This window comes from Dendropsophus ebraccatus, chromosome 10, assembly GCF_027789765.1.
Source record: "Dendropsophus ebraccatus isolate aDenEbr1 chromosome 10, aDenEbr1.pat, whole genome shotgun sequence".
In the NCBI taxonomy this organism is placed as follows: Eukaryota; Metazoa; Chordata; class Amphibia; order Anura; family Hylidae; genus Dendropsophus; species Dendropsophus ebraccatus.
This window is the reverse complement of record NC_091463.1, coordinates 48,361,134-48,378,453: the sequence shown is the minus strand read 5'-3', so window position 1 is coordinate 48,378,453 and position 17,320 is coordinate 48,361,134. Positions and strand designations below refer to the sequence as shown.

Genomic DNA, 17,320 nt, shown 5'->3' with positions numbered 1-17,320 from the left:
ACAGGACACTACAGGTATACAGGACCCCAAAACTATACACTACAAGTGCACAGGACCTCCACAAAACTATATACTACAGGTATACAGGACCCCAAACTTTACACTACAGGTATACAGGACCCCAAAACTATATACTACAGGTATACAGGAACTCCACCAACTATATACTACAGGTATATAGGACCCCAAACTATACACTACAGGTATACAGGACCTCAAAACCATACACTACAGGTATACAGGACCTACACCAACTCTATAATACAGGTATACAGCACCTTCACCAACTCTATACTACAAGTATACAGGACCCCAAATATACTACAGGTATACAGGAACTCCACCAGCTATATACTACAGGTATATAGGACCCCAAACTATACACTACAGGTATACAGGACCTCCACCAACTCTATACTATAGTTATACAGGACCCTCAAACTATTTACTACAGGTATACAGGACCCCCGAACTATATACTACAGGTATACAAGACCTCCACCAATTATACACTACAGGTATCCAGGACCCTCAAACTATAAACTACAGGTATACAAGACCTCCACCAACTATACATTACAGGTATACAGCACCAGCTATATACTACAGGTATACAGGACCCCCGAACTATACAGTACAGGTATACAGGACCTTCACCAACTGTACACTACAGATATGCGAGACCCCTAAAAACTATACATTGTGGGTATACAGAACCCCTCCAACTATGCACTACAGGTATACACTAATTCCACTGATTAACTCAGATGAAACAATACCTTTAGCTTGGCCTCCTGGGCTCCTTAGAACAAATCTAATTAACACACTGACACTTTATACCCGGGCAGCGCCGGGTACATTTTCTAGTATATCATATAAATGAAGAAAACTGATTTTTCTATAAAGTGTTTTCAGGGACCATCCACTGTCTGTGAAAATGAGTTGACTAAGGTGTTTGTCGTAGACCTTATACAGCCTTTATTGTGTTCCCGCAGGGGGTTCAGTAATACAGAAACACTATGCAGTGAATACAAATATTACTGTGAGCAGTGTCGAAGCAAACAGGAAGGACAGAAGAGGTGAGTAAGAGAGGAGTTTTGGATAGGTTTCTCCTCTGCGATGTCTTGGAGCCTATTCTTATTGTTTTGCGGCAGACAAGGGAAAGACTAAGATCCTCTCATTCCCTCCCCAGCCAAAAATGAAACGGGTCTGTAGATTAACCCCATACCTTCTCTGTGGTACTTCTGTAAGGGTACTATAAGACGCATAGATTTTTCAGAAATAATTCACAATATTACAAGGAACAAAAGTTGTTGGTTACAATTGCAATTACGATTGTAATTACGATTGTTCATACACTCTAGTATTTGATCATAATAATGAAGGAACAATGTGTACATACACCTAAAGATTATGAGAGGTTAATGAGAATTTTATGGTCAGCTTAGGGTGCGTTTACACAGAGATTTATCTGACAGATTTTTAAAGCCAAAGCCAGGAATGGATTTGAAGAGGGGATTGATCCCAGTCTTTCCTTTATGACCTGTTCTCTGTTTATAGTCTGTCCCTGGCTTTGGCTACAAAGATCTGCCAGCTAAATCGCTTTGTAAATGCACCATTAAAAGATTAGATTAATGTCATACGAACTAATTTTCTTTAGATCATTGCCTGCATACACCCAGAAATTTTATCGAGTAAATTTACACAGTATAATGATTTCTCTGTAATGGGGCCCTTAGGCTGTCACTGACTGACTGACAAACAGTGGGGAAGTCTGTCTACTCTTATTTTACATCAAGATTTGTAGACCTTGTTCTTGTCTCTAAGAAAAGATAAAGGTTATAAAGCTGTAGGTTGCAGTTGGGCCCAGCAGGAGCGGTCAGAGAGAAGGATGAGGTGAGACCCAGTCATTTTGGAGCCCAAAGCTAATAAGGTAAAGCTGATCAGTCATTGGACGTCTTCTGAACTTCATCCTATGGGTGGGAACCTGGATTTTTCTTTCATGGGAGACAGTCAGAAGCAGAAATGAGAAGAACAGGACAAGCTCAGCATAGTGCAGAGAAGTATAGCATGTAGGGCCGCACCACTGATCAAGTCTTCTGAAGGCCATGGAAGTGCAGATCACAGAGATCGGTGCCTGTTTACAGACCGGCTCGGACCTTGCACAAACAGAATTTGCTGTTACCATATACATAGCCTTTAAAGTGAAGCATGAGGGTGTTCAGGAGATCAAGCTGCTGTGTCTCCAAAGAAACTTGTACTGGGAAAGCATCTGGAAAGCATCCGCAAGGAGCACAGATCTAGAGTCAGAGGTCCTGTCTCCCTACAGGGAGACTATAATCCAAAATCTAGTCTGTCAGTAGATTTGCCAATGGCTACAGTATCAGAATGGTGTAAAACAAACAGGTGAAGAACACAGATTTCCTATACAGTATGTCTGTTCTATGGGACACTAATCCCCTGCCCCAATACATGTATAGGCAGTGTCGGACTGGGGCACCGGAGGATCCTCTGGTGGGCCCCTCCCCCACTCTCACTGCCTGTCCAGCAGCTGGGGCCCCCAGACAGCCATAGGATGATGATGCTGCCTGTCCTCAGTGGGCCCCAGCTGCAGCAGGATAAATACATGGTTTTGCCCGGTATGCCCAACTCTGAGGAGACAGCCCCGGCAAAACCATGTCCCAGGTAGTCCCGGGAAGCCCCGCCACCATCACGAGAAGCCCCGCCCCCTTCCAGCGTTCGTGATCTCACTCAAGCAGAGCAGGGAGAGGAGTGGCTGGGGCACTAGAGGAACCATACAGGTGAGGTAAGTATAGCTGTTTTTTGTTTTAAATATAGATGGAGGGGCTGGAGAATGATAAGGGAGGTACTGGTATGCTGATAAGGGGCAAAAGCATGAGAGGGGTACTACTATGATGATGGAAGGACAGGAGGATGAAGGGGTAGTAATATGATGGAGGGGCAGGAGGATGAAGGGTGTAGTAGTGTGATGGGGTAAGAGGGTGATGGATGGGTAGTATGATGATGGAGGAGCAGGAGGATGAGAGGGGTAGTAGAATGATGATGGAGCAGCAGGAGGATGAGAGGGGTAGTAGTATGATAATGGAGGTGCAGGAGGATGAAGGAGTAGTAGTATGATGATGGAGGTGCAGAAGGATGAAGGGGGTAGTAGTATGATGGAGGGGCAGGAGGATGAAGGGGGTAGTAGTATGATGATGGAGGAGCAGGAGGATATAGGGGTAGTAGTATGATGATCAATGATATGGTCAGTAACAGTGTGATGGTATGTTGAGAGGTACAGTATAGTGATAATATATATTAGTGCTGTTCTGGGGTCACTTCCACATAAGCCCCCACATAACCCTGTATTCTGATCTCCCACAAAGTATTCAGTGTACAATACACCAAGAATCCTCCAGGTACAACTCCCAGCATTTACTGATAGTCTGCATCCCTCAGGATATGCTGGGAGTTGTAGTACATATGAGCTGCCACTGTAGAGACCTATAGTGCTGGACCTTCAGGGCTGATGGTTGTAACAGATTACGGCCACCAGAACCTTCTGCACAACAATCAATTATTAAAGGTTTGTTCTGTCTGAAGCTACAACTCCCAACATACCCATCATTAAAGCTTCATGAGTGTAGGGTATTCTGATAGTTATAGTTCGACTGAAAACATGTCATTCACAAGGGAGTTGTCGCAGATCCAGATGAATCCAGGACAGGGCCGGGTCAGTATGTTGCTTTTTACCGATTCTTCTTTGGTGGGCCCCAAGGATCATTTCCTCTGGTGGGCCCCAGGTACCCCAGTCCAACACTGTGTATAGGGGACTTATAATTCATAGGACCCCTTTAATCATAGTTCTGATATAGTCCTAGATGTATATTCATCTGGCTGTTCTCTTACGTCTGAGATCGCTGACAATCTTTGTTGTCAGCCACTACATATTTTACATTGTGTCCTCTTAGTGAGCAGACAGGCCATTTGTTGTGTCTCCACTTCACAGCAGGGAATGTATTATTGTACTTGAGGACGATTAAATTCTGTTTCTCTTAATTTCTATTCTAGTTATGTGTATCAGTGACCTTCCCTCTTGTCACACTGTTACTGAGTAATCCCATGAAGTGCTTGCTAAATGTTTTGTGAATCTGTTGGCAGGATGAGAGTGAAGAAGTTGCCTATGATATTAGCCCTGCACTTGAAAAGGTTTAAATACATGGACCAGCTGCACCGATATACCAAACTTTCCTACCGCGTGGTCTTTCCACTTGAACTGCGGCTCTTCAACACTTCCGGGGATGCCACTAACCCCGACCGAATGTATGACCTTGTAGCTGTGGTTGTTCACTGTGGCAGGTGGGTAAATATCAGGTTACTTAAGGGACTTCTATGATAAACAGTACTGTATTTGTGAAGAGGATACAGAAACCTTTGGAAGAAAAAAAATAATCCAGATAAAAAGAAGACTTAAAGGGGTACTCCGGGCTGGGGTTATTTTTAGTGTATGGCTGGGGAGGGGGTGGATATAGAGGCCGCCGGTCACTTACCTCCCTGGTTCCAGCACCGAGTCCCGGATCGCGCTGCCCCGGTTTTCTGTTCCACGGCCGCTTCCTGGTCTGAGCTGCGGCTTGAGACGTGACGTCTCAAGGCAGCTCAGCTATTCAGCGGCCAAGGCCGGACTCGGCTCCGACTGCTGAATGGCTGAGCTGCCTTGAGACGTCACATCTCATGCCGCAGCTCAGACCAGGAAGCGGCATCGGGGCGGGAGAACGGGGTGGTGTGATCCGGGACCCAGTGCTGCAACCGGGGAGGTAAGTGACCGTCAGCCTCTATTTCCACCCTTTTCCCAGCCCGGAGTACCCCTTTAAAGGGTTTATCCAGGATTAGAAAAAGTCCAACCACCCCTGTCCCCAGGTTTTGTGCAGTATGCAGTTTAACTTCAATGGAACTGAGCTGCAAGACCACACCCAAACTGAGGAATGGAGAGGTGTTGTTTCTAGGCCTGGGCAACACCTTTAAAATCTAATACTGGGAAGAGGGTAAGAATATAGAAGCAAAAAAAGTTACAATGTATTCTCTGCCCATCTCACTTTCCTTTGCATCTATCTACTGTCCATGTATGTAACCTGTAGTAAGTATAGGGTTACTGAAACTCCTCCAACTTGTAAGACTCTGGAGGACATTCTGCTAACACTTCAGTTGCCGCTTTTGTGAAAATTTTCATACATAAAGTGACCAGTAGGCAGCTCTGTAGCTATGCAAATCACTATAACTGTTCAGTATACTCCCTTGGTTTTCAACCATGCACTCCATTCTTAAAACATTGGAGTAGATTTACCAAACTTGGTGTAAAGTAAAACTGGCTCAGTTGCCCCTAGCAACCAATCAGATTCCACTTTTCATTCATCACAGATACTTTGGGAAATGAAAGGTGGAATCTGATTGGTTGCTAGGGGCAACTGAGCCAGTTCTACTTTACACAAGTTTGATAAATCTCCCCCATTGTTTTCCATCTCTGTACGCAGGGGGTTAGTGTTAAAGGGGATATCCAGCGAAAATCTTTTTCTTTCAAATCAGCTGTTTTCAGAAAGTTATATAGGTTTGTAATTTACTTCTATTTAAAAATCTCAAGTCTTCCAGTACTTATCAGCTCCTGTATGTCCTACAGGAAATGTTTTCTTTTCAGCCTGACACAGGGCTCTCTGCTGCCACCTCTGTCCGAGACAGGAACTGTCCAGAGCACTGGAGGTTTTCTATGGGGATTTGCTACTGCTCTGGACATTTTACTGCAGGACATACAGCAGCTCATAAGTATGGAAAGTGAATTACAAATCTATATAACTTTCTGAAACCAGCTGATTTGAAAGGAAAAGATTTTCACTGGACAACCCCTTTAACCCCTTAAGGTCAAAGCCAATTTTCATTTTTTGCGCTTTTGCTTTTTCCACTTTGTTTAAAAGGCCATAGCACTTGCATTTTTTCACCTAGAGACCCACATGAGCCCTTATTTTTTGCGACACCAATTGTACTTTGCAATGACAGACTTTATTTTACCATAAAATATGCTGCAAAACCGGAAAAAAATCATTTGCCCTGTCAAATTGAAAAAAAAGAGGAATTTGTTTTCATTTCAGGGAGTATCGTGTTTACCCCGTTCGCCCTGGGGTAAAACTGACTTATTATATATGTTCTTCAAGTCGTTACGATTACAACGATATGTAACATGTATAACTTTTATTGTATCTGATGGCCTGTAAAAAATTCAAACCATTGTTAACAAATATATGTTCCTTAAAATCGCTCTATTCCCAGGCTTAAAACGCTTTTATCCTTTGGTCTATGGGGCGGTGTGAGGTGTAATTTTTTGTGCCATGAAGTGTTCTTTCTATCGGTACCTTGATTGCGCATATGCGACTTTTTGATCGCTTTTTTGACCAAAAATGCGCAATTTTGCACTTTGGAATTTCTTTGTGCTGACGCCATTTACCGTGCGAGATCAGGAATGTGATTAATAGTTTGGGCGATTTACGTGCACGGCGATAAAAAAAACATGTTTGTTTATTTATATTTATAAAATAGGAAAAGGGGGGTGATTTGACTTTTATTAGGGGAGGGGATTTTTTTATTAATAAAAAAACATTTTTACTTTTTTTTTTACTTTAACTAGAAGTCCCCCTGGGTGACTAGTGTATACACAGCACTGATCTCTCCTAGAGATCAATGCTGTGTATATACACAGCAAAGATCGATTAAATCGGTGATAGATTGCTTTGGTCTGCTGCAGGCCACAGCAATCTATTGCCGAGACGGGATTAGTGTCATTGCGACGCTGAGTCCCGGCCCGGCCAGAAGCACAGATCTTGCGCGGGGGGGGGGGGGGGGGGGGGGGGGGGGGTTTAGAGAGATCTGACCCACTAGACACCAGGGGTGCACGGAGCTAAGCAGCTAAATGCAGCTGTCAGGTTTGACAGCTGCATTTAGAGGCTTAATTAGCCGGCGCGGCAAGGGGACCCATGCCGGCTAATAGAGGCACTGCCCGGCTGCAGATAACAGCTGGGAGCGGCGCCGTTCAGAGCGGGGTCCCGGCGGGGGCCTTTAACACAGACCAATTTTCCTGCAATAAATCGCTTAAAGGGGTAGTGCAGCGGTAAAAAATTATTCACAGAATAACACACATTACAAAGTTATACAACTTTGTAATGTATGTTATGTCTGTGAATGGCCCCCATCCCAGTGTCCCACCACCCCCACCCGTGTACCCGGAAGTGTAGTGCATTATACATACCTGATCTGTGCCGACACGCGTCCCCCATCTTGTGCCAAACATCATCTTCGGCCGGCCGGCCCGAACACCTTCGATCTTCCCCTAGTCCCGGCCGCATCATCAGCTGCTCAGCCGCGATTGGCTAAGCATAACTGTGCTCGGCCAATCGTGGCTGATGAGGCGGCCGGCACTCGGGAAGATCGAAGGTGTTCGGGCCGGCCGGCCGAAGATGACGTTTGGCACAAGATGGGGGACGCGTGTCGGCACGGATCAGGTATATATAATGCACTACACTTCCGGGTACACGGGTGGGGGTGGTGGGACACGGGGAAGGGGGTCATTCACAGACATAACATACATTACAAAGTTGTATAACTTTGTATTGTGTGTTATTCTGTGAATATTTTTTTACCGCCGCACTACCCCTTTAAATTTAAACAATAATCTTCCAGTGTAAATGCGGCAGTGATCGAAAAGTCTATCAGATGTCATTGATCACAACTTTTACTCTGACCTCTGAATCATCGTTAATCATGCACAAGTCTTTCAGTGTACACATTCATTGTAGACATTATATATTCCGAATGCAATGACTATCCAATTTACCATGATAAATACGGTTGCATTAGCAACTTTTCCTTTGTGATGTAACTTTTCGTCTACACGCCTATCATTCAAAAGAAAATTTTGATAGGACATCGGCTATCCTTCATATCTGACACTGTTGCAGGGCTGTTGCAGTTTACCTGGCCTGTCTTGAAATACCATAACTAGAAGTCAAAAAGCGTAAGATCAGGTGAGCAAGGACTTTTTAGACAAAAAAAAATAAATCATATTTAATAATTGGAGAGCACATCATGAAGTTCTGATTTTTGCCTAATTTGGAGAAGTAGAATGCCCTGTGGAGTCCTCCGAGTTGGAGAAGTTAAATTTCACTTTGCCACTATATGGAGCCCATCTTCTGCTGTGGAACAGATCTCCGCAAGCTGGGGAAAGAAGCACATAGCTGCATGCTTCTCCCAGCTCCATCTAAACTTAAAAAAAAAAAAAAAAGTTTAAAAAGGGAAAGGGACAGGGTCTATCCTCCTGTTCTTGATACTTCTTTTTTGGGATGAAGGCCCCTACATGCAACTCAATAATTCCCAGTATTCCCAAATCACCTTGAACAGTTCTGTTTTTCCTTCTAGTGTAACCCCCCTCCGCCCCCATGGCAGCGCAGCTCATTCAGGTTTAAAACATGCAGTAGAGGAATGATTTACTTACTGTGGTTTCCCTGAGATTCTCATCATTTACAGAAAGGTTTATGGCTTTAAGTAAAATCTTATTGATTGATTTATATCATAAACATCTGCCTCTTTGGGATATCACACAAGTTTTAGCATTAGCACTAAGAGCATACATCCTGGAGTTGTGTAGAGCCATTATGGTAACTATGTAAAGAGATTACATGCATGGTGTGTATCTACATTTGGTATTCTTACCTTTTAATTTGTTTAATGACTGCTATGGGTTCATAAAATAGGTTATTCATCATGTAATTAATATAGAAGTTATTTCCCGACATGGCATTTACAAGAATACAAAAAGACAAGGTCTGTTTTTGCTGTCTTCCGTATAAGCTATGTTCACGCTCAGTATTTTTCAACCAAAACCAGGAGTGGATTAAAAACACAGAAAGGGTATGTTCACACATTGATAAAATTGAGTGGTTGGCCGTCTAATGGCAAATAATGGCCAGTATTTCAAAACAAAGGCCATTGTTTTGAAATAATGGCTGGATAATAATAAATGGCGGCCATCCACTAAATTCTAACAGTGTGTGAGCATAGCCTTTCTGTGTTTTCAATCCACTCCTGGTTTTGGTTGTAAAATACTGAGGAAAAATAAAGTGTGTGAACATAGCCTTAGTCTTAATTGTTAAATACTTAGTAGCTGGGCATGTTTTCCCATTACCTTACAGTACATTGAACATCTCTTCTATGTAAAAAGCCATATGACCAGAACAGATTTTTATCCATATTAAGAAAGAAAAAACTGCATGCAGAGACCCATAAAGCTGTAATGAATTGAAACAAAGTATTCTGGAAATTTTATAACTTTTCATAAAACACACAGTAAACTTTATATGCTATTAAACTGTAATACACCCCTTTTAAACTTGAGGTCTACAATCTGTATATTTACATTCCACTTGCTGATGCGCAGTGCAGCTGGAATGTAAATGAATGGGGCCCTCTTAATGGCTGGTCGTGCTGTATATTGCTCTTCCATTAAATCTGTCACATTAAAAAAAAAACTTTTGACATGTCCTAGAGACCAGAAATAAAGATCTGACTGCATCTATATAGGCCCTTTTAAGGCCCCATGTGTACATCCGTGGCCGCTTTTACAGTCAGGAAATGTCATTTAGGGAGCCTTTCAGGAGGCTTCAGGAAATATCAGTATTTCCTGATTGTAGAAATGGAAAGGAACAAATAAGGTAAAATAATTAAAAGCACATACTGAACTGCTGCATGATAAGCTCTTCTTATCCCTCTGCTCATGTGCCAGAGGGCTCGGGAGGAAGCGGTCTGTTGGGGCCGTAAGTGTAATGCTGTCTCCAGCCTAAGAGTGTTTGACAGGACAGGGGCCAATGGCTCCTCACCCTGTCAAACACAGTGCTCCATCTAATTCTTTATGCACTGATTAGGTGTGTGCAGTTAAAGCGCCAGGTGCTGACGCTGGCCCAGTCTGGCAGACAGCGCATCCAGAATTCTAGACATTCCACATGCTCCCATAGGGATGTATGGGGCATCTGTGTCCTAAACGGTGTCCATGGCCAATAGAATCCAATTGGTCAGGAAATCTATCTGATAAGAAATCCGGATATGAGTGCATCACAGAATATGCTGAATTAGCTTTTGCCTTCCTAGGCTTATATGCAAACAGTAAAAAAGTTTGCCCATAGGAGTTAGGAGCCCACTTAAAGGTCCGTCATACAGCCTTATAGCCAGTTTCATAAAAAATGGTGATCTGTGATGGGTGTTATATTGCTTGCGAGTGCAGGGATTATTGTGTGACATCCCAAGGGGAAAAATGAAATTAGCATTAACATTTCTATCTATTTATTTCACTACAAATAACTTGCCCAATTTTTTTCATTTTACACAGTGGGCCAAACCGTGGACACTACATAACCATTGTAAAGAGTCATGGATTCTGGCTGCTGTTTGATGACGACATTGTAGAGGTTGGTAGTTATACCTTATGCTATGTTTTTCATTAATAATTTACTCTATGTATTGACTATCCCTCTCTTAGCTTTGGTTTCATATTGCCACTTTACTTTGGCATCCAGTGTGTATTTTGAATGGGGAGTATGGCAGTCAGTGTACCTCAGACATTGTGATAGTTAAACTCTTTTTTTTTTTTTTTTTTCAATCGTTAAATACCATTATCTAATTCTTTTTAAGAAGCAAAAATGGACAATGCAGGCGGGAGAAGCCGCAACATCAAGTTATGAGTCAGACATCTAATTCTGTACAGCTATTAGCTGGAATGAAGAGGAAAAGCAAATTAAAAGTTGTAGTGAGAAAATACACATTTAGAAATAGACAAGAATGATGATGGGAAGTCTAAACAAATATGAGGACTGAGAGGAAATAAAGTGAATACACACAAGACATATGTCAGTCTAACTGACCGAATATCTGTGTATGGAAGGGGGTCCTCCTGACTGTCCCTTCAACAGTAGATATCAGGGGAGAGAAGGATCAGACATATTGGATTTTAACTGCCCAATCCTTTTACTCTCTGAGAGCTAAACTTTCTCCCCTCACACATACATATACCCAGCCAAGCATGCACATGTCCTGGGGAGGCTCAGGAGAGAACGCACCGAGACAACAGCTAATTAGCGGATGGCCTGCTTAAAGGATAAGGCTTATAGAATTTATGCAGCTTGACCATCGTGTGGAATACAATATGGCTGAAGCTATGATCCACAATACTGTGTGGGAACCTAACCTCAATTTGCTTACAGTAGCCTTTTTTTGGTTCAGAATTTATGTGATATGCACTATGAATTTGTGTGTGTTTGTGTGTGTGGCACGATTGTTCCCCACAAAAGAAGGGAACGTCCTTTCTATACTGCATTGAGTACTAGTATTGTCCAGAAGAACCTGAATGTCCGACAAGCTTATCTTCAATTCTATAAACTGCTCAGACTGAAATTATCTTTTTTTATTCCGGTTTCATTGGCTAATTTTGGAGTGCAGGAATAGAAAACATATTTTATTTGGTTTAAAAAAAAAAACAAAAAAAACTCTTTTATTAATGTTTTGTCCCCCCTTCCTTTTTTTCCTTTTTGACAACAGAAAATTGACGCCCAAGCCATTGAAGAGTTCTACGGTTTAACATCAGACATTTCCAAAAACTCAGAGTCTGGATATATCCTATTCTACCAATCCAGAGACTGAACCCCACAATTGGGTTAGAGTCAATTCCTGTTTGGGAAGAAGAGGGAACTGTTGGACAGTAAATGAGGGATCAGAGTCCTATATGGAGTAGATGAGATGCTCATAACCTGCTGCCACAAATATCATATCAGTACCTGGATGGACTGTTTCATCTTCAGCTTTTCTTGTATCAGCCGTACAAAGCAGATCTCCAATATGCCACTTCAGTCTGTCTTCTCATAACCCGCTGTATACAGAAGAGACCCTTGGAGTTCACTATTGAGTGTAATGAGCCTCCCAGACCCAAGCTAAGAAGATAGCACTTTGTAAGACAGAGGACAGTAGTGGTTTGGTGCTCAATCATTCTGAATGAAAAAATGTTAACATTCGACAGATGTGATATTCATGAGAAGAATTAATTTGTATCACATATAACCACATCTGTACCTGCACCATCTTTGGTGATTCCTACTTTCCATTTCTTTTTTTTTTTTTTTGCTGTAACACTCCTTGTAGTGAGTGTTAAGAGGCTGCTGTTCTGCACACTAAACAATGGGATCACATGTTTTTTATTTTGTTATTTAAGTTCTCTTTCAATATATTTTGGAATTTTAGCACCTTTTTTAATTGTTCAAGTTGTCCTCTGAAAATACTACTGGACATAGATGGACATAGACTGGCAAGAGTGCAAACTGTTTGAGCCTTTCTGCCTGCAATCATGAACTCCTTTTCAGGATTTTTCAGGATCTGGTCACATGGGTGCCATGGTGCAAATAATATGGCAATTGTGTCCGTTGTGCTCCTGTCATTTGGTCCTGAAAAATATTTACTGCTGGATTCCAGAGTCCTTGCTCTCTAGGCTTTTTGCAATTCCTGTTTAAAAACCTCAGTTATAAGAGACAGGTGATGAAGGCTTATATTGTAAAATCCCATAAATAAAGTAACCCATTTATCTTTACTTGGAGTAGGGCTTAAGCTTTTGCCCATTTTTCCTTCTCATCGTGAAACCTGTCAGCTGTTGCTGCTGCTGTGATACTATGTTATAAATGGAAGAGACCATACCAAGAATGAAAGATGCACACTATTCATTCAGTCTGCATTCTGTATTGCAATAGGATTTATAGTTACATAGTATGGTTGAAAAACAAAACAAAACACATGTCCATCAAGTTCAACCAAAGAGGGATTCATGAAGGAAAGGGGGTGGGATTGATTGTGTCTAATTTCCTTAAATCCACTTTCACACACTATTTCAGCCTTTTTTAACTCCTTTAAATCAAGGGGGAAATAATGTCTAGTTTAGAATGCCATAGAAAGCATCTTTGGTGGCTTTTTCTTTAAGTCTGACCTTTCAGCAGGACAACGGTTTGAGTGGCTGCGTGAGGCTCCTGGGGGGCAGACTACCCTACAACTGCTCACTTCTGATCTTACTGCATCTGCACATTACTCGGGGGCCCAACGAACGCCCCACATGTGATGTTCAGCTGCAGGATCATCCACCAACTCAGGGTCCAATAACAAAAAAACTAACCTACCACATGCTCCCCCTGCAGATCTCCCCTGCTCTCTATTCCAGCTCAGGCAACAAATTTTACAGGTTACGGAGTTTTATGTAGCAATTGGATTTTTTAGACTGAGCCCTTGGAAAGCTAGTTTCATAGAATCAACCCTGAAGAGCATTTAGCAGCTCATATTGGGTTGTACAATAAAAATGTCTGAAAAGGTATTTATGGGCTTTAAAAATAAGAACTTGTCTCATTAGAAAAGCTGCTACTTTTAACAAGCTTGAAAGGACAAGAACACAAGAGCCAGCATTTTATGTACAAAAATAGTTGTATTAGTTTCAATTAAGTAATTTACACAAGGACGATGTAATAGTCCAGGATACAGTATGGCGCTACCTTTTTTTTTTTTTTTTTTTTTTTGACAGGTCCCTGATGAAGTATAGCCATCTACAGTGCCTGTGGGTAAATCGTATCAATGTTTTATGTACAGAAACAAATGTGTGGTTTACAATGGACCTGATCTTGATCGTGCACATACAATCTACAAGGCTCTTTTCATGCATCATTCATTTCACATATACATAGGACCCATAGGAGTCAGTGAGCTGCATGCCCATCTGGTTTACATGTTGAGTATGTGAAGTTTGCAGTAACGATTAGAATTGATGTTTGACACCAAACAGATGCGCCAAGGAAGATGACATTTGGCACATAAGTGGATGTCATACACAGAAAAGACTGCAATTGGTTTGGGTTATTTCACACTATTTCAGCTTGTGGGCACTCCTCTATTCCTGGCTTTCAATAATTGCAATTAGAAACCTGAATGTGTGACCACACCCTCAGCGGTACCTAACAACTAGATTGCCCAATTCCTAAGTTGTGCTATGAGTTCCATTGTTTGCGTCACACTGCAAACAGGTATAAATTCATACACACACCCATATAATCTCTGTAGGCAAGCCTTGCTGTTATTGTAAAAGAGAAAAATACACAGCACACCTTAGGGTAGTCTAGTCTATGCATGAAGTACCCCCAAAATGGCCAAATGTGTGCTCACTTATGGTTGTCACAGCTGTGTTTGGTATAGTCAAATGTGTATTCCTGCCGGCTGTGTTGTTCCCTTTCTCCAGGCTTTAGTACTCGTAATACTATAAAACAAACTTCAGTAAAAGTTGAAATTTATAAAATTGGGTTGGTTCTGCACTGCCAGGACAAGAGGATTCCAGGTAGAAATGGATGTTGCCCAACCTTTACTTAAACAATGGGTTCGTGGTTGTACAACTCCACTAATGTGTAAGAGCGCCATGGAATGGTGGGAAGCATGGGTACAGATGAACTTTATTTTATATATGCTTTGACAAACCTTCTCTACAATCTAGTGACCATTACCTGTAATATTGTCAGACTCCAGAAAAGCATAAGGAACCCTTTTGAACTTATTGTATTAAGTTGACAAGGGCTGCCAGATAGTTGTATATTCTCGCTGCTCTTCTAGTAAAGAATCCCTTTGCTTCTATGCTGGTGTACATAGAACATGTCACATATATTATAGGGCTTTGCAGATAATGGCATGTTGAGACTTACTGGTGCATAAAACTGCTAATGAAATATCAAGATTGCCTATAATTAATAAGATTTCTGCTGAGTGTGTGTTCACATCATGTTAAGAACTTACATTGGTTGTATATGTTAGGAGATTCTCATGCCATGGTAATAGGCTCTACCACACAGATTATTTATATGTATATAGTTTTTTAAAGCGACTCTGTATGAATGGAGCCTCATGGATAGGTCTAACATGTACGTCTGCAAATTTTCCCAACACATGATAGACTTAGGCTCTTAACGTAGACAGCCTTAGATCAGTGTGTTCTAGTCTAAATGCTGCATGTAATGGATAGGCGGGTGCCTGCATTTGTCACCCTTCACTCTTTGTCATCATATCCTTCAGTGAGCACCGACCTTGTGTACACTTCCGAACAAGTCCACTGGTCTCATTATTTCATTAGGTCGTCATTGCTTGGTATGACAAGCAGGAGACGATCTATGCAGTTACGGCAGATGACGGCCTTTGCTGCACATCCTACGTGACGTATGTTTGCGTTTAGCCACATCAGCTGAACACTGCTAAACGTGCTGTAAAGCTTTATCTTTAGTAGCACAAACACTTAACCTTCCCACTTCTCTTTACAATAAGAATTCATTACTCTTCCTCTCCTATTGAACTCACATCCCACACAATGCTTCCATTTGTCCACTGGCGGGAGCATCGCTTTAACCCTTGTGTTGACAAGTAAAGCTTGTGTTAGGGAAGCTGTACAGTTGCCATATACCTCTACTCAGTACCAGCTCTGGACTGTAAAGAGTGGGAATAGTCATAGCAGTACTGAAATTGCCATAATTCACTCCGTATCTGGGAATTACTTTACAGTCCTATGCAACCTGCAGATTACATATGATTATATCACATTGCTCATATTGAATATTTATACTTATATACTTTTTTATAGAGCTACATGTATATGGCTTTAGACGGGGGTTGTAAAATCCTATTTACTTACATTGTGCTCTGTCATTGCAGATTCTTTATGTGCAAAATCCCATGCTGACAACCTGCAAGATATGCAACCCAACCTTGTTCATTAATTTATTGTTCTTTTAGTTACTTAGGTTGAAAAAAGACACATGTCCATCAGGTTCAACCTTAGTGAGATGAATTATACATTGTTCAGTGCTAAATTATGTATTACCCTCAGTGTCATTTATCATTCCATAGGCACCCAGTGCTTTTTTGATTGCTGCCATAGAATCTGTCCACATCTTGTAGTATGGCAATCCAGCGTTTGGCCGCTCTCAAGAATCATTTCCTATATTAACACGTAAAACACCTTTACCCCACAAGGAAGGAATGGCCCCTGGTCCCCATTATTTGGAATATTGTGGCTATACCAGGAAGTCAGTATACTGGTTGTCTATTAAAACAGCAAAAGTTGTGCTGTGGTTTTATGTCACCCCCACATACCTCCTCCCTTTATTTCAGATGGTGCAGCAGGGAGACCAACATGCTCCGTGGTTTGATGAACATGTCTAAGGGTGAGCTGGTTCTGTTTCTATCAACTCACTCAAGTCTTAAAGGGGTTGTCCGTAAGCAGAAGACTTGCTTGCCGGAGCTGAAATCTAGTGAGTCTACGTTTCCGATATTGCAGAGACACTGTGCAGCTATTTGACATCACCTGTAGGCATAGTTTTCCCCCTAGAAACAATGATGACAACCTAGTCCCACCTCCCTTGTCTCAAAAGGCTTACTTACAAAATGTGTAATCTCAGACAGTGAGCACCGGCAGACAGAAAATATAAGCCGCCTTCTGTCCGACAGACAACCCTTTAAGGTGGCCGTGCGCCATCAGTAACCAACAGCTGAATGATTGTTTAGCCACCAGTTATCTGTCCCAACCAGCTCCCAACTTTTCAATACACAGGAAGGTTCCAAGCGATCCTGTGTTCGCTATGAGGAGGGAAGAGTTAAGGAGCTCTGGCTACAGCTTATCTCTCTCTGAACAAAGGGGACGGGCAATGATTTTCCATCACACCTGACCTCTATCCACCAACCTCGTCTGTTGGCAGCTGGTCGACAGAACCGCATTCACCTTATACTGACAGCTGCCAAAAGTATTAGGTTATGAGGACCTTTTATTAAACCATAACTTAAATTTTAAGATTTTCAGCAATATTAATCTCTGTTGTATATCTTGATATTAATTTCCATCTGGAGCAAGCTTACATATCTCAGTGATAAATTGCTTAGGACCTCAGAACATATAAGGGCTCCTATGCTCCAATAAGCTATTTTATATACGTTTCTGGCTTTTTCCCATTTATCACTCTATGTGACCCAGTGTGAAGGATCTTGGACTTGTTTTATAGCCTATGTGTAAGTACTTCTTGATGACTACATTGTATCAGCCTTTAGGCTCAGCTGAATCCACAGCCCATCCTTGCATCTTTTTGTTACTTTTCTTTTCTCTCTGTGGGTTTTTGATCCATACTTCAAATGTTATTCCAATTGTACCGCTGTCCAGTGGTACAGAAATAAACCACTTGAGCATACG

At 41.8% G+C, this 17,320-nt stretch overlaps 1 protein-coding gene across 1 annotated transcript in view; it reads left to right on the top strand.

Annotated features, from left to right (window-relative positions):
- LOC138802838 (ubiquitin carboxyl-terminal hydrolase 12-like) overlaps positions 1 to 12,661 on the top strand; it is a 44,568-nt gene extending 31,907 nt beyond the window's left edge. The window contains exons 6-9 of the mRNA XM_069986535.1: positions 996 to 1,079; positions 4,162 to 4,359; positions 10,418 to 10,496; positions 11,623 to 12,661. Coding sequence (XP_069842636.1) covers positions 996 to 1,079; positions 4,162 to 4,359; positions 10,418 to 10,496; positions 11,623 to 11,724 — 463 coding nt within the window. The 3' untranslated portion in view covers positions 11,725 to 12,661. The remainder of the gene's footprint in view (positions 1 to 995; positions 1,080 to 4,161; positions 4,360 to 10,417; positions 10,497 to 11,622) is intronic.
- The last annotated feature ends 4,659 nt before the right edge of the window (positions 12,662 to 17,320 follow it).